The 25393-nt window shown below is 31.7% G+C and overlaps 2 protein-coding genes and 1 pseudogene across 6 annotated transcripts; 2 read left to right on the forward strand and 1 right to left on the reverse strand.

Annotated features, from left to right (window-relative positions):
* Window positions 1-458: 458 nt before the first annotated feature.
* On the forward strand, window positions 459-9613 carry LOC103498381 (pentatricopeptide repeat-containing protein At4g39952, mitochondrial). 5 transcript variants are annotated; one of them, XM_051091673.1, is made up of 6 exons: window positions 459-1369; window positions 3246-5851; window positions 6003-6118; window positions 6194-6271; window positions 8035-8136; window positions 9352-9613. In XM_051091673.1, exons 1-2 carry the CDS (start codon window positions 1276-1278, stop codon window positions 5657-5659), a joined length of 2508 nt encoding a protein of 835 aa, XP_050947630.1. In that variant the 5' UTR covers window positions 459-1275; the 3' UTR covers window positions 5660-5851; window positions 6003-6118; window positions 6194-6271; window positions 8035-8136; window positions 9352-9613. The 5 variants fall into 5 exon arrangements, with proteins under 5 accessions (XP_050947630.1, XP_050947629.1, XP_050947631.1 ...); XM_051091672.1 differs by lacking the exon at window positions 9352-9613 and having other exon boundaries at window positions 8035-8327; XM_051091674.1 differs by lacking the exon at window positions 9352-9613 and having other exon boundaries at window positions 3246-5677; window positions 8035-8327.
* Window positions 9614-10444: 831 nt separating this feature from the next.
* LOC103498376 (L-type lectin-domain containing receptor kinase IX.1-like) lies at window positions 10445-19631 on the reverse strand (annotated as a pseudogene).
* A 3566-nt stretch (window positions 19632-23197) lies between these two features.
* On the forward strand, window positions 23198-24905 carry LOC103498383 (norbelladine synthase-like). Its single transcript, XM_008460964.3, has 2 exons — window positions 23198-23523; window positions 24503-24905. The coding sequence occupies exons 1-2, from the start codon at window positions 23340-23342 to the stop codon at window positions 24790-24792; spliced, it is 474 nt and encodes a 157-aa protein (XP_008459186.2). The 5' UTR covers window positions 23198-23339; the 3' UTR covers window positions 24793-24905.
* Window positions 24906-25393: the final 488 nt, after the last annotated feature.

Consider the following 25393-nt stretch of genomic DNA (forward strand, 5'->3'; position numbering starts at 1 on the left):
ACTTGCATTAACCTAAAATCTAGTTTTACATCCAACTATAAGATAAAACCAACTACATACTTTCTCATCTGCCTTAGATTTCACAAAAAAAACATACTACCCATAAAATCCAGCTCTAAACTATGGAATCGTTTAAAGTAAATCACCTTCATAGATTTACGCTTGAGGATGACTTCTTAAAATTTTTGAAAGTAAAAATTAGACAAATCTCTTCGTTTTTTAGAACGAAAGACGTTTCGTCTGGACCAAAATGAACACATGGTTTTGGATTTTGTGAGAATATATAAGGTTCGAGCTTCCAAGAGTATTTTGATCATTTGAGAATACCCTTTATTTTAAAATTTAAAAACAAAACACCTAAGTGACGATCTTAGCTGATATGGAACGAAAAATTATGTTGAAAAGAGTTTTTAAAATTTGAGAAGAATCTTAACGGTGAGGTTGGTCGAAATGGACCCAAAAATATAAATTTGATATATATATAACTTTTTTTGAGAGTGTATTACTTTTGCAATGGAACACAATTTTCTAATCTATTTCTCTTCCTTCGTCACTCACGAACAACCCCACCCTCCCTTCGACGTGCAGTTCACCTCCACCGAACAACCCGCACCGCATCCTCTGTTGTCTGTCCGCCATCCTGCACGTTGCCATTAGCCACGTTGCATCAGATATGGATAGCAGTGCCTGGTGTCTGCGTCTAACCGAGTTACGCCGCCGCGTTTCTTCTCCGCTGCTCAGTTTCGGCCACCCAGAATTGAGCCCCAACGTCGAATCCCTCTCTCATGTTACAATTTTTCATTGGTGAAGCTTGATCTATGTCGTTGAAGCTATTATTGATTTGAATTTTGGAAGAGTTTGAGCTGCTATCCAGCCGGCTGGAAGCTCGAAATTGGCATTTTGGCGCAAATGGGGCAAGATTCTTAGCTTTATTGAGTGGGTCTTGAGCACCCATTGGATTTCGGTGTTAATATGAATCGCCCATGGTTTCAGATACTAGATTCGAGTATAGAAAGCCGTTTGTGTGCTGTCAAGGCGATTTTGACACGCTTTCAATAAGGTTTTGGGTAAATTTAGTGATTTTTCTAAGAGTTCTTGAATACCCATTTGGTTTTGACATTAAATTCATCTTACCCATAATGTTTTGGATGAAAGGTTGAAGTTGGAGGGATTTTGAAGAAATTTCCAGTAGAATTTGAGATCGGTTAGGTGTTGTTCGATAAGTTTCGATGCTTTTCTTGTTAATTTTAGAATACCCATTTAGTATGATGTGATATGAAATTACCCATAACCCTTGGATGTTGGGATTGGGAGATTGAGGTTATTAAGTCGCTATCCGATAATTTTAAGATCGCTTTGGCACGTTTTGGTAAGTGTTTAAACTGTGTGGAATCCATTGATTCAGTATTTGTTGCTGAAATTGTTGGAGTCCTAACCCATATTCTTGAATTTTACATAGGCAGGGATGTTCGTCTGAAACGTTGAAGTGATCTTGGAACAGAACTCTTAGACTAAATTAAGAGCATATTTATCTAAAAGGCCTATTGAGTTTGAACTAAGTTTGGATGGTCATTTAGTTAAGTATCTAAATTTGAAGTTTAAGGGTTCGTGGTTAGAAAGTTTAGTCTAATCTAAGTCAATTTGAGAATACTTCAATTTAAGAATAAGGGATGAGAATTTTAGGATTTTAAAGGCATATTTAGCCCGAGTTTTTCTTATGAAGTGAGAAATGGATGGTTGGATTTTCAGTCATATGGAAAGTTAACTTGTTGGCTTTATAAACCATTTTTCAAGTAAAACTAAAGTGGGAAGAGCTTATAGTCCTAGAGTATCGAGCTATCGCTATGAGTGGTTTATTTCTAAGTTTTCATTATAAAAGCTTTACATATGCTACTATATGATGTATGATATTATTGGTAAATACCTTGTCGTGAACTTCTTTATGACTATGTTTTATTTACGTTTGATCGATATGTTTGCTTTCCACGATATATGGATGTGTATGGCTTGAATTTTATGAAAACATGTTTATGATCGTACTTGGTTTTTTTTAAAACATGACTAACCGATGCTTATGAGAAATGAAAAGTTACTTTTCCTAAAGGCTATGTGAATGTGTTTCCGTAGTGCCACCTATGGTCGTTGGGGGGTTTTGGGGCTGAAAAAGACCGTGATCGTTGAACTTCTCGTCACTGATTGAGGACCTTTTTAGCTTGTATGTATATACATATGTTATATACATATGTGTGTGTCACAAGTATAGTTATAAGTAGTGGGGTCATGCTAAGAATGTGTTTTGAGATGACTATTGTTGGACTGGAATTGCTTTTGTAACTATTCTCTAGTTTGTATTTAAACTCTTGTTTGGGACTCTGGATTATTGTGATAAGTGTGTGGTGAGATACACTCAGTGTTAGTTTGAGTTTGAATACTATAGAAGTGTGATTTTTCTCCACTTTTCAGGTGTTAGTCCATTTTTAGGGGAGACTTTGCCGAAATTTTTATAGAATTTTCTAAAAAGTGTTTTATCAATCTTACTTTTGAAAAGGAATGTTTACAAAGAGTAGATTCACACCTTGATCTAGGTTAGAGGGGTAATCTGGAACGGGGTGTGACAGTTATTAAGTTGCTGGCTTGTAAATAGCAACATGTCCTTCATTTGTAGCATCCATTCCAAAATTGAAGAGTTCTCTCCATTCTTTCTTTCCTTTGTTTTTGTGTTGAGTTGAGAGCAAATATCCAAGAGTTCTCTTAGACCTACGGTTTGAATATATAAAGTTTTTTATGTTCACTTCAATCTTTGAATGTTATCACAACTAACCGTTATTACTTCATCCGGCGTAAATTTGAGTTTAAATACATACATTTGAGTGTATTTGTTTCTAATTAAAGTGTAATCAATTTGCTAGTGTATCCGGTTCATACTATATTCAAAGTTTCCCCTAACAAGTTTTGCTCTCATGTCTTTGTTTTCTTATCCAAGTAGTCTTTTCACTTAAATTCATCAAAATCATTTTAAGAAACTCATAAAGATAGTTTTTCTTTCATGCCTTTGAATAATTGGTTCAATAGTTTTTTTTTTTTTTTTTTTTTTTTTTTTGTGATGTTAAATGAGAACTTCCAAAAATGGCTATTGATGGATTAAGAATATACGATGTGTGCAAAAATGGATTTATAGATTAAGAATGTGTTGTTTGTATTAAGAGCATCTTCTGCTTTGAGTAATGCTAATTTTATCTTTGCAGGACACACTGATACAAATTGCTTATTGACCCATCAATTAAGTTTGGGGTTTTGTTTCGCAATGGGATTTTTACGCACACAAGTAGTTTTGATGCTTAGACTCCGGCTGAGCCAATTTCACATACGCTTTGCTTTCTCTTCCACATTCACCTCACTTCCAGATCCTCACTACCCTAACAATTGTCTTCACTCTTTTTTTTCAAAACCAAATTTAACGTTCCAATCTCTTCTTCAATTCCATTCCCTCATTATCACCACTGGAAATTCCGACAATGTCTTCTTTGCCACAAAGCTCATGGCCTTTTATGCCTCTCATAGGCAACCTGCGTTCTCCACACACTTGTTTCGATTGATTCATTCTAAGGATATATTTCTTTGGAATTCCATTATCCAATCCCACTTCTCCAATGGTGATTACCAACGGGCATTTGATTTCTACCTTCAGATGCGAGCCTCGAGTAGCCTGCCAAACCAATTTACAGTTCCCATGGTAGTTTCCACTTGTGCAGAATTGATGATGTTCAACCATGGCATGAACATTCATGGGTTGACTTCAAAGCTTGGGCTTTTTGTTAGTAATTCTGCTATTGGTTCTTCTTTCATATATATGTATTCCAAATGTGGTCATGTAGAAAGTGCTTCTCTCATGTTCAGTGAAATTACTGTTAAAGATGTGGTTGCTTGGACTGCCCTTATAGTTGGGTACGTTCAAAATAATGAGAGTGGGAGAGGTTTGAAATGTTTGTTTGAGATGCATAGGATTGGAGGGACTCCAAATTACAAAACAATAGGAAGTGGGTTTCAAGCTTGTGTTGATTTAGATGCTTTAGTAGAGGGCAAATGCTTACATGGTTTGGCTTTGAAAAATGGATTTCTCTGTTTTGAAGTTGTTAAATCTACTATTCTCTCCATGTACTCAAGGTGTGGGTCACCTGAAGAAGCTTATCGTTGCTTTTGTAAATTAGACCAAAAAGATCTCATCTCTTGGACATCAATTATTGCAGTTCACTCTAAATTTGGGTTAATGAGCGAATGTCTACATTTGTTTTGGGAGATGCAGGACAGTGAAATAATCCCAGATGAAATTGTGATCAGTTGCATGCTTATGGGGTTTGGTAATTCTGGTAGAATTTTTGAAGGAAAAGCGTTCCATGCTTGGATTCTGAAACAGTGTTGTGCAATGAATGGAATAACCCATAATGCATTACTCTCCATGTATTGTAAGTTTGGACACTTAGGTACGGCAAATAAGATCTTCCACAGTTTCCATAAAAGCAGTGAAGATTGGAGCACAATGATATTAGGATATAGCAATATGGGGCAGAAAGAAAATTGTATTTCCTTTTTAAGGGAGATGCTCCTCTTAGGCAGAGAACCTGATTTAAATAGTTTAGTTTCAGTCATTTCTTCATGTTCACAAGTTGGAGCTATCAATATTGGTCGGTCCATTCACTGCTATGCGATTAAAAACTCAATAATCGAAAATGTATCAATAGCTAACTCACTCATGGACATGTACGGAAAAAGTGGTCACCTAACTGCTACATGGAGAATATTTCATAGAACTCAACAAAGGGACGTTATCTCATGGAATACGTTGATTTCGTCCTACAAGCAAAGTGGGAATCTTGCTGAAGCAATTATTTTATTCGATAAAATGGTTAAAGAAAAGGTTTACCCAAACAAAGTTACTTGTGTAATAGTTCTTTCAGTATGTGCTCATCTTGCATCCTTAGATAAAGGTGAAAAGATCCACCAGTATATAAAGGAAAACGGATTTGAGAGCAATATCACTATTCGTACTGCATTGATTGATATGTATGCAAAATGTGGGGAGCTCGAGACATCAAGAAAGTTGTTCAACTCAACGGAAGAGAGAGATGCTATTTTGTGGAATGTCATGATATCAAATTATGGGATGCATGGACATGTAGAATCTGCAATGGAGATCTTCCAACTAATGGAAGAGTCAAATATTAAACCGAATGCACAAACCTTTCTTTCTCTTCTCTCAGCTTGTAATCATACAGGGCATGTGCTAGAGGGAAGGGATCTATTTGATAGAATGACGAAATATGGTATTGAACCTAGTCTGAAGCACTATGCTTCAGTCATAGATCTTCTTGGCAGGTCGGGTAGTCTTGAAGCAGCCGAAGCTTTGGTTTTATCAATGCCCATCACACCTGATGGCACTGTTTGGGGCTCCTTGTTAAGTGCATGTAAAATTCACAATGAATTTGAAATGGGAGTAAGACTTGCCAGATATGCAATTGAGTCTGATCCAAAAAACGATGGGTATTATATAATATTGTCTGACTTGTATAGTTGCTTGGGAAGGTGGGATGAGGTGGAAAAAATGCGTGGTATGATGAAGGAAAGAGGGGTGGAGAAGAGAACTGGCTGGAGTGCCCTGTGAATGAAGTAATTGCTTTCGGTATTGCTTGAAAACATTTCATACCTTTAATTTTACAACTTCATAGAAATCTCAAGAAGTATTTCGAGGGTTAGATTTGACAATCAAAATGACGAAAAGTTGGATCCACACTCATTTGGAACTTTTTGCTTCAGATAATGTTTCCTCATGCATTGAAAATTTGTTGGCTTTTAGGTACATTTTATTTTATAGATTGACATTACTTTGTGCAATTTACCTTTGCCCATGAAGCCATTAAATTGAAAGAGAATACTGAACGTTTCATTTCGAGAAGCTTTACACACATGCTTTGATATTAACTTCAATTCCTTACTTTGGATGGAAGAACTTAACAAGGAATGGAAGAGTTGAACAAGGAATTAACCAAAAAGTAAATCCCCTTTTCATGTAGCTGTAACATCGTGTGGAACTCAGTTCAAGCATTCACAATAACCCATATAGGTATGTATTACATTATTTAGGAAACTGCATTATGACAATAGTACAAGGTATTCTTATTAAGTTCATTGTGCACAGCTATTAGAAGTGGAAAGAGATATGATGCAGATTCCTATGTGGACTGAATCAATCTGTAACTCAGACGGATAAGAAAAGGTTAGCTGTTTGTAAATTTAATTTTTTCTTGATAGGACTGTATCTCTAACAAAATAAATTGGTAACAAGCATGATGGTTCCTTTTTGTAACGACTGAAGTCAACCTCTCATGATTCCTTCTTTTGTTTATTTTAGATGCTACTCCATATATTGTAATGTGATCGAGATGATGAATAACTACTTATATTGATCGACGGGAAAACATAACTAATGAAGTTGAACAATGAAATGGCATAAAGAATATTGATGTGCCAAATTTCAATTCTTCAACTTAAAACTGAGAATTTGATGGATGGAGAAATGATTTTGATAACAACTTTTTAGTGAACTCTTTGTTGACGTTGATTTTCAAGATCGTATGCTTTAGTTGTTTGTTTATTTTGTTTTTGTTTGGTTTTTTTTTGTTTCTCGTTCTTTTTCTCTAAAGGTGTTTTCCAATTCAAAAACACTAGAACATTTTGTTATTGTTGCTTAGTTTAAACATTAGAAGAACAATATTAATGAATGACTACTATTTTTACTGTGGCATGTCGGTTTGTCCTTGTCTAAAATAATTAAGTGCAAGTAGAATTTTAGTTATTATATAGGTTGATAATCTTTTAGGTTATATTTAACATTGAAGCGGCCATTGGGTTTGTTGTTTTGGGTGGGCTGTTATTTATGAATTTATTAAATAAGGTTTTTAAGCCTGGGTTTGTAAGTCTGAGTATGGATTATAGTATTATACAAAAAGTTAGGTTTGTTTAGCTTGAGTTTGATTATTGTTCGTGTCTTATCAAATTGTCCCCAAGAAAGTTCTTCCATCAACCATCAGTGTGTGTAGAAAGCAAATCTTTGATGCATCACTAATCGCTAATGAAATTATAGAAGATTTGGCATTCTAAGAAAGCTAAAGGCGTTGTCATCATGGTTTTTTATTCACCCTAAACAGGATGCTCTTTGGAGAATTATGACTAAAGCTATGTATGGTTCACATATCACTTTGATATAAAGGCCTCAGATAGCTCACACGTCCTTTAAATATCCTTGGTGTTGCATACTGAAATAGAAAGACCTTATTTATGGTCATTTTGAATGTGGCAATGATGCTTCTACAACCTTTTTGGTTAACTTCTGGTTTGGTGATTACACTCTTAACATAAATTTCCCAAGCCTTTTCATCTAGCAGCTCAAAGATGATGAGATTTTGGAATGGGCTACATTCATACATCTTATCTCTAATATAGATCTAAATGACCAACAAATTATTGGAAGCTAATTTTACAACAAAATCATTATAGACTCTTCTCACCCTAAATAGGGTTTCCTCAACAAAAGATTTGGAGTTAATCTGGCCAACATGTTTTCTTTGATTGTGCCTTTACTAAAATTTTCAGCCTTCAATTGATTTGTGGCTCTTCTTAGTGCAAAGTTGACTCTGTTTGTTACTCATTGATCTACCTTCCAAAGCCACCGAAGAATGCTTACGAATTTGCATTATTGGTGTTGTTTTGTGGAAGATTTAGTATGAAAGAAATCCAAGAATCTTCCCAAAGATAGTAAGAAATCAAAGAACATCATTGAACATAGTCATCTTTAGTGCCTTTTTTCTTTTGGTGTAAAGATATACCAGATTTAAAATGCCATAGTTTTTCTCCCTTATTGTAAATGGGAAACATCTTTTGTATTCCTATGATCTGTGTTTTTTTTGTATTTTTGGATATTTCCATTCAGTGAATGAAATTGTTTCTTACTAAACACAAGTTATTGCTGCTTGTGTCTAGGGCCATGAAGCTTGTCTGTGATATCCCAAAACAAAACTGGCGTATTTGGAATTGTTTTGGCTTATTTGTGGGTTTTTGCATATCATTGAAATGAAGATTCAGGTATGTGTTAATTGACTCACGTTGTTTCACACTCAATTAAGTTATATTAATTGTTCTTGTTGATTTTATTGATATATCTGATTGAAAGGTTTGGACTGATTAAATCTAACTAATGGAAAATCACTATTGTGGTTTGAATACAAATTCATTTGTACTGACTCGGTCTCACAATTAAGTAATTTTGTTGATTATTGATTGTTCTAGTTTTTCTATTCACATCTATGATTGAATGAATGATGTTACTAACGAGTAACTACTGCATAAGTTTTGAAGGCTACTATGATTGATGATTGAGTAATTTTGGAATTAATTTTAGTTGGACTATTCATTATTAACATATAATGATTTTAAAACAAAATTTTCTGATATTTCTTATTAATTTTCATTATTAACCTCTCATATTCTTTTTTTTTCTCTTACCTTCAATTTGTATATTAAGTTAGAGGCATTTTCAAATGTAGCATAATAAACCAAAATATTTACGCGTTCTATCGTTGACAATAATTGATAGACATCGATAAACTTCTATCAGTATCTATCAATTTATTGGTAGACATTAATATAAGTTTATCCGTATCTATCATTGATTGAATATGAAATTTTGCTGTGTTTTAAATATTTTCAGCATTTTTATCCGCTTTGCCATTTACAAAAAATTCTTCCAAGTTAATTAAAATTAATTTATTAAAAAACTATTGGTACTATTAAATTTTAATTAATGGAAATTAATAAATGGAGAAATTATTATGAATAGCAACAAAGCGAAACTATTTTAATGTGTAGCAAAAAGCCAGAAAATTTGATAAGTTTTGCTATATTTTGTTAATAGTTTCATTTTCTTTTTGTTATATTTAAAAATATTCCTTAGTTAACTTTAGTATTAGTTTCGGTCGAAAATCATTAAAATTTATTATTAGTTAAATAAAGTTTTTAATGAGTATTATTTTTTAATAGTACTTATAATTATTTTATTATTCATTAGTTCAATATTTTTGTTATTAATTAACTCTATTAAAATAATATGAGGTTCTGATTAATTTCATAAAGTAAATACATATATTTCCTTCAAATTCTGATAACATTCTCATTATTCCCAAATTTCTTTTACTCCTGCATTATTTGTTTAATATTCATTATTTTCAAGTATTTAGTAAACCAACTAAAATTCATAATTTGAGTTTCAATTTAGAGTGGCTGACTACTTATTTTGGATAGGAGATGAGAAAGGGGTTGGCTTTGTAGGCCAATAGAAGGATGTTGATTGGAGGAATCTTTAGCATTTAGTATTAGTTGATTTAAGCTGTGGATGGATAAGATAATTGTGAGCTTTTTAATTCAATCCAATTCAATGCAATTCAATTTAATTTTTGAGTAAAAGATAATTGTAAGCTTTTCATTGGAAAATATAACTTTTTATTAGTTTTTTGTGAACAAGTTTTCTTTAGAATACATCTACTTTATATTCCTTTCTTTAGAAGACTTTTCTTCTCTCTCTATACAATTATGTTTAAGACGAAATATGCAACGTTTTTATTATTTTTTGCATAAAAGTTATTTAGTACGCACTTTTATTTATTTATTATTTTTAAAGACTTCTATGCTTCATAAAATTATATTTAAGGAGTCTAAAAGTTACAAATTCGTGATTTATGAAATAAAATACTTTAGATTTATTTTTAAGATTGTGGCATTCATATAAAAGACCGCAGAGAATTGAAAATATCATAAATTACAATGTCGCTTCCAAAATGAAACCATGATACGTAGATGTTTGGAGTTATGTAAGTCAACTTTTGACATAATTTCAATTGTAGAACTTGATAATTGAATTATGACTTTAAAATATGGGGCATTGGCTTCCAAATGTTTATGAATGCAATGTGGTTTCAGTATTAACCGTTAAAATGTTGAAGTTTTCAAGCCACTAGATTTTGTTTTCATGGTGGTTATCCATACACTATGTGGATGTGTTTATTGTATATTATACGAGTGTGCTTGGTTTTGAAAAGAGAGATTCATTTAGTTCTGACTTTGGATTCATAATTAATCTTGGTCCAAATTGTAGATATGAGGTAACATCTAGCATACCATGGTCGTATGGTATGCAAAGGAATGCCGAAGAGCTTAAGTGCCAAATCCAAATTCCAAATCTTTGTTACAAAATGCTGTGCATGCATGTACGACAGAATTTTGCTTTGCTATACAATGTATCTTGAGATTAATCAATAGGTAGCATGACAAAAGTTATCCAACTATGCAGATTTGAAGAACTATGAAAATTATAGTACAAAACTCGAGAGGAAAAAAACACAAATTTCACAACCAAGAAATTAAAAACAAGATTACTATCAAACGACCAGAGACTTTTCACTCTCTAAATAATATTCGCACATACAAGTGAAACAAAGTAGATTTGTAGCTTAACAATGGCCTGACACAACCTTATTGTTTAACGACCCATGTCAAGACTTACTGTCATGGAAGCTTCATTTGAACTCATCGATGTGGGAGGAGCAGGATATATAGGAAGAGACATTTTATTTGGTAGATTTGGCATTGTTGTCTCAAAGTTAAGAACTTGAATTACTTGTTTCATGGAAGGTCGAAGTTTAGGGTCAGGATAAGCACTCCATAATCCAACAAGCATCAAGCACTCCGCTTGTTTTTTGTCAAAATCAGATGGCAATTTCTCATCCATGCCATCAATCAATTGCCCACCCCCATAAAGATCCCAAACCCACTCCACCAGACCCTTATGAGATTCAGCTTCCATGGAGGTTCTTGACATTTTTTCCGTGGCAATCTCCAAAGCAACAACTCCAAAACTAAACAGATTAGGTTCTTTAGTAGCTCTACCTGTGCTAATGTATTCAGGAGCTAAGTAGCCTAAAGTTCCAACCAACCCAGCTGTTTGAGCACCCAACTCATAGTCCATTAATCGAGCCAACCCAAAATCTCCAAGCTTGACATTAAAGTTCGAATCTAACACAACATTACTAGATTTAATATCTCTATGAACCACACTTATTCCCTTCTTCGTGAAGATAGAGCAAAGTAGAGGATAAACCTAAAGCAATTTTATATCTCGCACCCCAAACAAGATGGGCTCTCTTACCAAAGAGATGAGAATCAAGACTACCATCGTAAACCAACAAGAACTCACCCTTATCATAACACCAACCAACGAGTTGCACCAAATTTTGACGGCGAAGCTGACTAATGATCTTCACTTCAGTTATATACTCTTTCCTCCCCTGTCTCAAACCCCTCGAGATTTTCTTCACGGCCACTGCCAAATCTATGTCTGGTACATACCCTCTATACACTGCTCCAAATCCTCCTTGACCAAGCTTCCTTTCTTTGGAGAAGTTGTTGGTAGCCATGGCAAGAGAAGCTTATGAGAAAACCTTCTAGGTCCAGCCCCTGTTTCCAAATCATCATTAATGGATGTCAAGTTGACCTCCTCAGCCACTTTTTTTTTCAGATTTTTTTTCTTTTGCTTCAATCTCCAAAGTACAAAAGCTGCAATTTCCATGAGGATTGAAGCTCCTACAGAAACAGTCACACCCACAATTACATCAACTTTTTTCCCATTCTTTTCAGTACCAACACCAACTGATTGTTTCATTTCCAAACTGGAATTGAACTCCCAAGAAAATAGCAAATGCCTCTCTAAATATGCCCCTGTTGCAGCTGAAAATCCGACTGTTGCCCATTGAGGAAGAATCTTCATAAGATCAACCTGGTAACTCAAAGTTGTATTTTCAAGAGAAGTTGGTGTCTTTTCACAATTCCATGAAACACTCAAGTATTTGGTGGTTGAATCATATGAGATAAACACGTCAACAGTGTCCAAACTATGTAAGCTGACATTCCACTTTGTGAAATTAGAGGAAAAAACAGAGTTAATGTTGATACCCACATGTTCAAAATTAGGATCGCATCCATTAGGGTAAGAATCAAACTCAACATGAACAATTTAGTTTATGGACGATTCAGTATAGGTCTTATTGAAAAGGCCAAGATACCCACCAGCTGAGTTTGGAGGGATATGAAAGCCAGCTGAATCCAAGAAAAAAGCAACCCCATTTCCATAGTGAAGCATTTTGAGTATCAATGGTGAAGGAGAAATGGGTTGTGAAATCAGTGAGTTTTTCTGTTTGAGAGTCCCAAATTGGGATAGCATCTTTGTAAATAGCTTGACCAACAAGACAGGCATATGCAGGATCAGTGAATATAATTCCTCCATTAGTAGGTACTGCATCTCCTTGGTAAAGTAAACGGTTTTCGTTCAGTTTGATTTGATCGATTTTGAAATAAACTGAGTCAACGAAGAGAGGAAGATAGGGAAAAACAAGGAAGAGGAGGAGGAGGTGAGTTAGCATTGAAAATGTATTATAGAGAAGTATCCATGTGACTGAGTATGAAAAGCTCTGAGTAATGCGACATTTAGGATGCTGCTCGCCAATTAATATAGAAATCATAAGAAAAAAAAAGTTTAGATGATTAGTGCAATTTTGTAAAAAAATTGGAGTTTGTAGAACCTTTTGGTGTTATTAAGTAAAATAGTTTAATACTCTCTTTATGTGAGGCAACGATTTGACCAAGCCATTTCTTTTACCTGAGTAAAATAGTGTTGTTAGAAACTATATGGTACTTGGTCAACTCTATTTTTTCTATATATAATATGTGGGCTTCTGAATCTAACCTCAAATCAAAAGGTTGATAGAGCAAGTTTTATGTTAGTTGAAGTATGGTCAATTTTATAGTGGTTGATGGAGTTCATAATAGATGAATAGATTTGCACTTATTACTACTTTTAAAGATTATTAGTTGATCAAAAAAACATTTTTAATCCTACTTTCATGTAACCAATGGTATAGGTTTTGTTTAGTTTGTGATTTATTTTTTGTTTTTATGTTTCTAGATAAAGAATACAAAGAAAAGAAAATATATTTGATGCAAAACAATTGAAGAAACGGTCTAACCATAGAAAATAATAAGATTTCATTTTCATGGCTTTTAAATTTCCTTTTCGAAATTTAGAAAACCAAGAATACAACATTTAAGAAAAAACTAAAAAGGTGTTTTCATCAAATAAATCTCACCTCATTATCACTAATTTTAAATTATCAACATGAAATATGTTTTTCATTTTTACACGAAGTTTCAAAAAAGAAATTTGGATCATGAAACCAAATAGGCCAATACTGTATTAGTCATACATTTGTAATTAAAGCATCAATCCATTAAAAAATGCAAGCTAAGTGGTAAAGAACATAGACCAAAGATGCAAGAAACGGCCAAATGCATTCAATTAAAGTCTAGTTATCGCAATGCATTGTCATATGCATGACTTTTCGCATTATGATCATGATATGACCACCATAGCATTATATAATATATGCTTTGGTGCAATAATACATTTCATATACTTTTGTAAATACAAAAAAGAAAGGAAAACTCACCTTTATGTGCTAAAACTTGCATGATGGTTCAAAATCATTGACGACAATGAGATGAGGTGATCACCCCTTGAGGATTAATTTTGGAAGAGATTAAAACTTACATGTCTGAAAAACATTAGAGCAACCATGAATTACTAATACAAATTCAACGAATAATGCATGAATTAATGTTATACAGTTGAAGGTACGAGAACTAGTATTAAATAATCTTTAAAGAGATCAGATTGATATTTAGAAAAAAGAAAAACAAAAAAATATGAACAAGTTGAATGTGACAGATCAAAATTTAGACTGGAAAGTGTATTTATTTTCCTTAAAATAATAGCATATTCTTTAATGTAAATTAGAAAAAAAATATTTCTAATCCTTTTTTAGGTTGAATTATCCCTATGCAATTTTAATTATCATATTTTGATGTGAAAGATGTTGATATGTATGTCATTGGTTGGCTATTCTCTGGTAAGGAGATATTGAGGAGTAGAGGCATAACACATATTTATTGTTTTTTCTTTTTTTTTTTCTTTTCATTCTTGATCTTAATTTTATCAAGCTTTTCTTTCAAGACAAAGTTGATTTATTAACTGTGAATCTACATTTTATCAAAAAATCTCTTTCAAGAAAAGATCTTTTGAATTTAAAAAATTGATAAATAGCTTTCTTAATAGCAAGGTTTTTAGTGTGTTAGTTTATGTTGTTTAATGTGCTGAAATGTAAATAGTAGTATGAATGCAAGTGTAGTGTGTATTTTGTAATGTTTATTCGATAAAACAAAACTTGAAGGACCTAAAATGATTATTCTGTTTGAGTAGATACTTTAAGGAGGTTTAGGTTTTGATCGATTCTGGCTAAAATCCATGAAATTTACTAGTTTTAGCTTTGTAACGGTTGCCGTCAAGATTGAAGTTTTGATGACTAGCTAGACTTGCACCAACAATGATTTCATGATTTGTTGGCCTTTTATTACTGAATTTTGTCGGATTTTTTATGGAATTGCACTTCCTTTTTCTCACTTTATTTTCTACCACAAGCAAGTAGATTAAGTTGGTGTCCTAATTAAACATGCTTATATCTTCAAAGTTACTTACTAGTGTTGTGATACTACCCTAATTTCCAACATTAAAAGTCCATAGCAAGGTCATTTGATGGGGGATATAAATGCGAGTTGATTTATGGACAAAGGTGACAATTTGGAGCTTTTAGTGCATTAGATAATCGAGAAGTTTGTTGGAGGATAATTCCAAAAATGAGGATGATAATTACTTCTTCCAATTTTTATATGCACAATCATGAGGTGGAGATTGAATTATTGATCATTGAAATGGTAATTGATACTTGATTTACTCACTCAATTTAAAATGTCAATTATAATTAGGTTAAAAAATACTTTTGGTCCTTAAAATTTGTGCAAATAATTAGTCCCTAAACTAGAGTGGAAAAGATTTAGTTGCTGTACTTCAAATCTATTAATTTAGTTTTTGTATTTCATTTGTTAACCTAAGTTAATTATTATTACTAAGGATATTTGCATGTTTTAATGATTTTTTTTTATAGTTGAAAATATAGTAATTATATTCAAAATAATTAAGTATATAACAACATTTTAAAAAAATTGTAAATATAGCAAAATCTATCAAAATTCATCAATGATAAGAATCCATCACTAATAGATCATATAGCAAATATTGGTCTATCGTTGATAAATCATAAGAGTCTTTCAGCAATAGAAGTCTATCATTAATAGAATTTGCTATATTTGTAATATTTAAAAATATTGCTACATACTTAATAATTATTCTAAAAGTTCCTATCCATTATAGTAAGGGAACTTTTCATAAATATAACAAACTATTAAAATATTTACCACTCGTGTAACAAAGTTCATAAAGTTAGTCCTTTTTTAAATATTTCAAGTTTGTCATTCTTTCTTTATTCACCTCTCTTTCGTCTTTCTTTTCCTCTTTTTTTTTTTACGCCGTTTAGATTTGGGTAACAAAATTTGATTTCTTTCTATTGTTTTTCTTCTTTTCTTTTTGCTGCGATTTCTTTCCATTGTTTTTCTTCTTTTCCTTCTCTTTTTTTGACGTCATTTAGATTAGGGTAATCAAATTTAAAAGATCGTGTATAAATAATCTTGAAAAAAATCGTTCAGATTGAAGTAACTAAATTTAAACGATCGTGTATCAAAAGAATTAAAAAAAATTCGTTTAGCCAAATCTAAACGATCATGTACCAAATTTTGAAAAAAAAAATCATTTAGATTTGATGTAGCCAAATTTAAACGATCGTGTAGCTAAATCTAAACGATTGTGTAACAAAATCTAAAAACCAAATTAAACGATTGTGTAATCAAATTAAGCGATAGAATTGAAAAAATAAATCATTTAGATTTGACTATTTAAATATAAACGACCAAATCTAAACGATCATGTACCAAATATATTACATCAAATATATTATGCACGTTATTGACAGCGTGGTTGATGGAGCGGTTTTGGTATTTTCTATTGTGGGTCTGTAGGTTTTTTTCGTTTTCGAAATCGTTTTATATAATATAAATATTTTGTCGCTTTGTTATATTTTTTAGGATATCCCTTATAATTATCCAAATTTTTTATGCATGTTATTAAACTATAAATGCTAAGTCATCCATTGAGAATCAAACATTTTTTCATAAACTATACAGGCCAAGTCATTACATATAATAAAAATTCACACTTAGTTGTGATGAAAATTTCCACCGTCAAATTGTGAAGAAAAAGAGACAAAATAGTTATTTATTAAAATTGAGGGATTAAATTGTTAAAAAATTGAAAATGTGTTGACTAAATAGTTACCGATTAAAGTCGATGACTAAATTATTAAGAAGTTTTAACTTGTATAGTCTAAATATATAGGCTCAATTACATAAAAAACTTAATATTACCATTTCTTTTAGGAATACCTTGAACTCTAAATTTACACAAAAGTAAGGTCCACATAACCAATACTATCCATCGCTATGATTAATATTATTAAAAAAAATGGAAGAAATTCTTAATGACACAAATTTGAAAAAAAAAGAATAGTTTCTTTATTGAGTTAATTTTAAATTTGACTTTGAGTATTTATTATTTTGAACATTTAATATGAGATAATACATACATATTTTTTGATTGTATGAGATTCGATTTATTTAATGTGAGAAAATACATATATTTTTTTAATCGTAAAATTTAGTTTATTTTTCTTTTTCATATAAATTCTATTTATGAATTTTTATTGTCATTGTTATATGATTTTTTACATGATTTTTTTTCATTCATATGTTTTTATGTTGCTCGAGTTTTGTACAAATGTATGTACATTTTTCTATTGAAAAAAAATATACATTTCGTATATTATTTGATATATAAGATGATATATTTTTATATCCATGTACTTATTTGATTTTAGTTATTAATTTCAAATATATATCATGTTTACATCAAATATAAATATAATAAATTTTAGTAAGTTACATAATAGTAAGATATAAATTTTACGTACTTTCTTATATAATATACACATGTATATTCAATTATTTTGCATATATATACCTCATATTATATAATAAACAAATGTAATAATCTTCTGTATATAAAATCTAGTATATCCTGAGGACCAAATTAATTCGATCCAATAATATACCATGTAATAAATTTAGTTGTTAATGACTGTAATATATTTGTTTTACATATTGTATATATTGAGTTTTTCGTATGCTAACATATATTGAATGTGTAATTTCAAATCGACTTCAATGATTAATATGAAAAATGTAATGTGTTTATTTAGAAACAAAATTTTAAATATAAGAATAATACTGAAAATATTTAGTTGCAATTCAAGGAAGATTATGAACAATATACATGGTTGATTTAGAAAACAAAATTTTGTATAAACTATTGTGTAGCTCTTGAAACGATATTTGTTTATGGACTAAAATAATCTGATACACCGTAATTAACTAGTTGTTCATAAAAGAGTAAAGTTGATGCAAGGGATTGTTTTGTGTTTCATTGTTTCTTGTTCGGGGCAAAGCAGAAATCGAAGGAAAAAAAATAGTGTTTTTCTCCCTCTTCTTCTTCAAATACATTCGTCTAAACCAATCGCCATTAAAACTACGAAGAAGCTTGCTTATTTTGTCATCATGCACAACGTGAATCATGCATGTTCTACAAAAATAACATGTCTCTTTCGTTGTACGCAATTTTTGTTTAATATTATCTTCAAACCCAATTAGTGGACCCTGATATGATTCTGCACTACCAAACTTTATATGCTTAATCAAGGAGAGAAAATAGGGTTAAAGAAATATGAATTTGGGAAAACTAAATCCCCTGATTATCTTGCATTTTATTAGGTACTGATAGGACTCTTATATACACTTGAAATCCCTCTAATTACGATATTAAAATGAAAGAATAAACAAATAAAAACAAGTCATTTAATTTGTGTGATGGACACATGTCAAGGAGTGATTTGTACAAGCCTAACCAAAATGTAACTTCTTCACAAAAAGAGTAATGAACCAAAATTACCCCGAGTTTGGAACGCAATATTTGAAATTGAGAGTGAATAAGAGACTTTGTCAAACAGTCAGCCAACTGGTCAGCTGATGGAACATATCGAACTTCTAAAACTCCACGGAGAACTTGATCTTGTATGAAATGAACATCAATTTCTATATGTTTAGTTCGAGTATGGAACACGGGATTTGTAGCAAGAGCTCTGACACTAATATTATCACACCACATAACTGGTTTTCGAGACTGAGAGATATGTAATTCCTTAAGAAGCTGTTTCAACAAAACTATTTCAGATGCAGCTAAGGCAAGCGCACGATACTCAGATTTCGTGTTAGAATGTGCAACAACAGTTTGTTTCTTGAAAGACCATGAAATTAAATGAGCTTCAAGAAATACACAGTAAGTGGCAACGAATTTTCTGTCATCAATATTAGCTGCCTAATCAGCATCTGAATAAGCAGTGATAGAGAGATCATTACTAGGTTGGAACAGAAGACCAAATGACCTCGTGCCACTAAGATAACGAAGGACTCGTTTAACTGCTTGCCAGTGAATATCAAGACACTGAAGGAATTGACTAAGATGATTAACTATATAAGCAATGTCTGGGCTGGTGTGAGTGAGATATTGTAGGGCTCCAATGGTGCTCTAATATATAAAGGGATCAGTAAGAGGAATTCCATCAAGGGCTGAGAGTTGTTTGCCGATAACACTAGGTGAGGGAGCAAGTTTCAAATCATTGAGTTTAAGTTTATGAAGAGATCAGTAACATATTTTTCTTGATTCAAAACAAAACAGAATCCAAATAATTGATCTGAAACCCAAAAAAATAACAAAGACACCCCAAATCCTTCAAGGCAAATTGTTTTTCCAATGAGGTAATTAAGTCTTGAATCAAGGAGTTGTTATTTTCAGTAAGGATCACATCATCAACATAGACCAGCAGTAAAATCACAAAAGTTTGTTGTCGAAACATAAACAGAGATGAGTCCGAATGTGAATTAACAAATCCCCATTTTAGTAATGCTTGAGATAAAGCTGCATTCCAGGCTTTTGGAGCTTGTTTCAAACCGTATATAGCCTTATTTAACTTGCAAATATAATCAGGAAAGGAAGAATTTACATACTCGAGAGGTTGGGCCGTATACACTGTTTCGTCAAGTTTACCATTCAAGAATTCATTGTTGAAGTCTAGTTGCCGAAGAGACCAATATTGAGCAAGTACAACACTTAGTACAACATGGATTGTTGAAGCTTTTACCACTGGACTGAATGTCTCAAAGAAATTCACTCTAGAATTTAGATGACATCCCTTCGCAATTAAACGCGCTTTATATCGTTGAATAGACCCATCTTACTTTCTTTTGAGTCAGAACACCCATTTGCAGTTGATTACATTAAAGGATGAGGTTGGTGGCATTAGTGACCATGTTTTGTTCTGAAGGAGTGCTATGTATTCAACATCCATTGCTTGTTCCATTGAGGTGTGACTATGACATCTTGAAACTTGATTGGTTTGATGAGAGCCCAATTAAAAGAAGAGGAGTGTACCCGGGCTTTTGGTTTGAATATGCCATATTTGACTTTAGTAACCACAGAAACTTCTAATAACTTAATCGTATCATCACAATGGTGATCCTATTTTCACCTTTTATCTTTTCAAATGCCCAAGATTGCATCAACTCAAAATTAGAAGGCATAAATTGTTTCTTATCGATGAATCACTTTAAACAGCAGAATTGAATTGAATATTATATTGAAAAACTGTTTTGATCACTTTCATAGAAGTAATTATTTATCCTCTAAACTTTAAAACATGACCACTTAATCTTTGTACTTTCAAACTTGTAGCAACTTTTACTATGGTCTTTAGCATTTAATTATTTTTTCCTTGTATTTTTAAATTTAATTTCATCCATATTGTGAAAAATCTCGTAAAAATGAAATGTCAAATTTTATTATGAAATGAATTAGTTTTGTAGTTTGAAAACACATGTTACTTTTGATCACATACTTCATTTTAGTAATATTTTCAAACATTAAAGTTGCTTTATGGACTTTTAGCTCTGTAGGTAAGGAGTTGTATTCATGAAACTTAAATTTACTTGTACCCTTTTTTGACTGTCCATCGATCCAATTACAAACAATTAATAAGGTAATTTGATCTTGTGATTTAATCCTTCTTTTGACTTAGATTGATGAGTGAGTAAATGAACTGAGTTAATACCTTTTTTGGCCTTTTGGCTAAGATCAATAGCAAATGCATGCTACTGGGATCAGATTGAGAACAAATTTTCTACTGTTTTTCTTTTCCTGTCTTGAGGGACAAACTTTTATTGAAAATTTTGGTAAATCTAAGATGTATATGGCTGCTATGAAAGAGGACGAGTGAGTACAGAATACTTCATGGATAAAATGATCGGTCTTTCTAAAGAAACTAAATTTTAGACTTTTACTGATTTTCATGATATACATGACTGTAGAGTAACAAATTTGGGGTTGAATTTGTGTTGGTAGCCTAGAAACTAAGGTAGTTAACTACATTCTTTTGAATTACTTGTGGTTTTGGAGTGCTGGGATCCTTTCGAGAGGAGAGTCATACTTCTTTTAATTTTCATGATATACTTGGTTTCTTGTTTCATGATATACTTGATTTTCAGGTGTGCAATCTTTCAAGGGCTTAACAAAATAGTTTTTTGTTTTTGTTTGTTCTTTAGGTGTGCAGTCTATGAAAGTTGAGATTGATGGTAATAAACTGGTGGTATTTTACTTCTACTAAATCTTTTACTTATGTTATAAGTTGTGTTTGTTCTGTGTTTGGAAATTCTTGTGGGTTTAAAACTTCATTTTAGGAATGGATTTATGCATCACATGGTTTGTAAGGATTGAGTGGATTATAGAAACTAGAACACAATGGTTGTGATTTATAGAAGTTGACATTCCACATTGATGGGCTTGTTGGAAAGATTTTTCTTTTCTCCCTCGATCTAACTTTAGAGGTTTACAGAGCTCATAGAGACCAATAGACGTGATATTGTTTGCTAACTTGTGTATATTGTTCACTATAATAGAAGGTGAGGGATGAATGGATGGACGTCCCTCAGAGGTGTGCTGCTAAGTATAACAGATATTTCTACTATCATTCGAACTACAGTTAAGAAATTAAACTATTTTGATAGCTATGTGAGCAATCGTCCTATGTGTTCTCTGTTATTCTTTTGATAACTATGTGAGCAACCATCCACTACTTCTTAAAGTATGTTTGTAAGCTTTCAACCTAAACGTCATGTTGTCCTTGGGCTTAGTGAGATTCAGTGGGCAACATTTATTCTAGTATGTACTGGGTGCACTACTACACAATTAAGTTCAAAGTAAGAGTTCTTTTCCAACTGTTCTTCAGAACTAACTTTTTTGCATTTTCATTTTCCAACTTAATTCATCTATGATGACTGTATTTATCAATTAATAGATAGTTGTTCCAAGTTTTATTTTGTGTTTATAACTATTGAAGGTCCTACTACTTAAAGTTGTACCTTTAAGATCCTACTACTTAAAACTGTTATATTGCGGTCCTATTACAATCATCATCAAATGTGTATGTGCTGTATTGTTGAAGTCTATTGTGTATGTGCCGTGTTGTTGAAGTCTGTTGTGTATGTACTGTGTTGTTGAAGTGAATGTGTTGTGTTGTTAAAGTGAATGTGTTGTGTTGTTAAAGTGAATGTGTTGTGTTGTTAAAGTGAATGTGTTGTGTTGTTGATGCATGGAGTCATATTCTAAAATTTCTTTTCCTTTTCTTACTAGGTTTTGCAAGAATCCATAGGAGCAGTGAAGCCATATTTGCGGCAATTCATTAATGTATAGACCTTTTTGTAGGTTTGGTAGCAAAATTTTGGTTCAAATGTACTTATTTAAATAGCTTGTTCGTACCAAAATGTATATATTCATTGTTTCATTGTACAAACACTTTACCAACAATAGTACAAATATTAGAAAGTGTATGTTAAAGTATATATATTAAAGCATTCACCGTTTCTTTCCATATGGGTGTGTTATTGTATAGTACTTTGTGATTGTATTGGTCTGTGTAATGATAGGGCGACAAGAAAAACAAAGATTCAATAAAGAATAGGGACTGAAAATACAACTATGACATTTAAATCTTAAAAAAAACTGTCATCGAAAATGTTTTCTTGACAGTTAATTAAAGTCATCGTAGGTGAAATAACAGTTAATAAGTTTCATAAATGATAAATAATGACATTTAATATCTGTCAAACAAGATTAATAATAACACTTATTCGTTGTCATAAAATATAAACAATGATAGTTATTACCTGTCATAAATATAAGTAATGATAGTTATTATCTGTCATCAAATCTAAATAATGTCAGTTATAATCTGTCATAAAATAATAGATTCGTGACATTTATACTCTGTTATGAAAAACACATTTCATGACAGTTTTATAAAATTGTCGTAAAATACTTTTAATGACTGCCGCATCAATGACTGCAATTAACTGTCACAAAATTTTTCTATTACAGTATTTAATTATCATCGTAGACCCTTTTTCTACTAGTGGAGATTTGTTGATTGACTTCATATTTCATCAAAGTTTGCTTCCAGTGGTTTGTTTGCAGTTTTGTATCAAATGTACTCTCAACATATATATCTATCTCAAACAATATTCACGTAGTTTTAATTCTTTCCTTGATTGGAAATATTATGTAGAATTATTCTACTTGAATATCTTATTTGATGGGAATTTTGTTTTTTCTTCTTACTTGTTCTTCCTTCTTTGCTTCTTAATTACTCTTTCTTGCAAAAAAAAAAAAAAAAAAAAAAAGGTAACATACAATTTTTCTGCTGTTTAAAACCAAACGAAACATCCCTTTTTACAAGTGGATTATAAAAAAAAAAACATTAAAGGTAACATACAAAAGACTAAAATCCATCCATGGCGTTATTATTAAGAACTAAAATTATAATTATGAAAATAACTTCCTTTAAATATTTGTGGACTGTTTTACAATATACATAGGAACGTCCATAACCCATTTTCAACCACACATAAGGAATATTCTTATTCAAAGATGACTTGCCTTGTCCTTACACTATATACAACTCGTTAGTCCTTCCCATGCCTTATCTTTCTGTCCATTCAACCACAGAAAGTTCAAGAAGATGTTGGGTCAACTCCGGCACGAGACAGTTATTGACGTCCCGGCCAACGTGGCCTGGCAGCTCTTCGGCGGCCTTGAACTTGGACGAATTGTCGGAGAACAACTCCCGAATCTTTTCGAGAAAATCGAATTGGTTGAAGGTGATGGAGGAGAAGGAACTATTTTTAATCTCATCTTCGCTCCAGGTAACAATTTTTAGTAATCTCTTCCATTGTTTCATCTTCCCATTCTATATTTTCGAGAAATTTTTATTGAAGGTCGTTTTATGTGCGATACTCAGTAACAACTCATATTACACATTTATCTCTATCCATTCCCTTTCAATTACAAGAATAATTTAGACCATTCATTAGGTTTGTTTTGAGAAAATGTCATGTAAAATTTAATAATTAAGTTCACTAAACTCTGTCATTATTACTTTAATCATCAATTTAGATTTGGAGAAGTTTCACACATTTTAGAACTAATGCACGTCTAGTTATGAAAGTAAATGTTAAAAGATGATCTAGATTGATTAACTCTCAGAGTTTAAGTTTTACACTCTGTTAGTAGGACGAAATCCGGAAAAAAGAGTGTAAATTTAGGGTTTAATTTCAGACCATTATAACTATGTTAATTTTAATAATTGATACAAACCTTGAGGGATAAAAATTGGTATTTGCTTTTTCTTTCTAATTATAATTATTTTTAGTACTTTTTAGGGTTGCTTTTAAAATATAGAAAAATTAATCAAAATATTTACAAAATATAACCGTTTACCAATATAGTAAAACCAAGATAGATTATAATATCTTGTTATATTTATAAATATTTTTAAAAATTTTGTTATTTCAAATAACTTTCCTTTTTTAACTCAATTCAACAACATTAATTTTGAAAAACTAAATTTAAGATTTTTTTTTTTTATCAGAGTAGGACTAATAAATTTATGATTTAACGTACAAGTGTAGAGATTAGGCCATAAAGTCAAAATCAAAGCATTTATTTTTGAAAGTTTACTACGAATTCAACTTTCTTGAGTAAGTAAGAAGCAAATCATTAATTTAGAGTATAGGTTAATGTTAAGTATAATGCTAAACGAGCAGAATTCAACTACTTTTGATTTTTAACATGTTGAATCTTGACTTTTGATACTAATGTGAAAATGTGTGGACATAAATGCAGGTTTAGGTTTCTCAAATTATAAAGAGAAATTTACAAAAATAGATAATGATAATCGTATAAAAGAGGCAGAGACCGTGGAAGGAGGATTCTTGAACATTGGATTTACTCTCTATAGGGATCGTTTCAAGATAATCGAGAATGGTGAAGATAAATGTATTGTTGAAACCACAATTGAATATGAAATCATGGAAGAAGCTGCTGCAAATGCTTCACTTGTTACTCTACAACCTCTCATTGACATTGTTCAAGTTGCAAGTAACTATCTCCTTCACAACAAAAACCCTAAATAGAGATGCATTAATCATATGATGAAATCTATTTTTATCCTTTGTAGTTGTTTTTACTCCTATCAACAATAATAATAACATCATAAAAGGTTATGAGTACTCTATTTGAGTTTAAATTTTTGTAATCTTTTTGAAATATGGATTGTTTTAGAGATAAGTGACAGTTATTCCCACAGTTGTGCATGCAGTTTTAAACTATGGTAACATGAAAGGAATCAATCAACACGTCAACATTTGTTAACCTAGTTCGATGAATACACATCTGGGGGCAGTTTGCCCATAATAAAAGATTGCATTAGTCACAAATACAACTAGTGTTGAATACATAGTTATGACAGAAGGAACAACACTTCTACACAATTACTACAATACTATTCTAAAACTGTTTCAACAGAACTTGATCATGATGTATCACAATAATCATAACTACTTAGAGAGTAAGAGAAAACTCCCCCTTAATTGCGCAGCACCAATCAATGATATATGCAACTTCAATTATAGTTCAAGAATTAGTTTTCTTCTATCAAAATACGCTAAAAAAGGAGATGCACAAGGCACTTACCTTAATTGGTATTTATCCTTGATCCTTTACGTCCAACAACTA

This window comes from Cucumis melo, chromosome 11 (assembly GCF_025177605.1).
Source record: "Cucumis melo cultivar AY chromosome 11, USDA_Cmelo_AY_1.0, whole genome shotgun sequence".
Lineage (NCBI taxonomy): Eukaryota > Viridiplantae > Streptophyta > Magnoliopsida > Cucurbitales > Cucurbitaceae > Cucumis > Cucumis melo.

Excerpts from the sequence above, each read along its gene's own strand:
- LOC103498381 (XM_051091673.1), top strand. The coding sequence starts at position 1,276 with ATGAAATTACCCATAACCCTTGGATGTTGGGATTGGGAGATTGAGGTT. Across the intron at positions 1,370-3,245 it reads GATCGCTTTGGCACGTTTTG|GACACACTGATACAAATTGC; the intron begins GTAAGTGTTTAA and ends TTATCTTTGCAG.
- LOC103498383 (XM_008460964.3), top strand. The coding sequence starts at position 23,340 with ATGTTGGGTCAACTCCGGCACGAGACAGTTATTGACGTCCCGGCCAAC. Across the intron at positions 23,524-24,502 it reads TAATCTCATCTTCGCTCCAG|GTTTAGGTTTCTCAAATTAT; the intron begins GTAACAATTTTT and ends ACATAAATGCAG.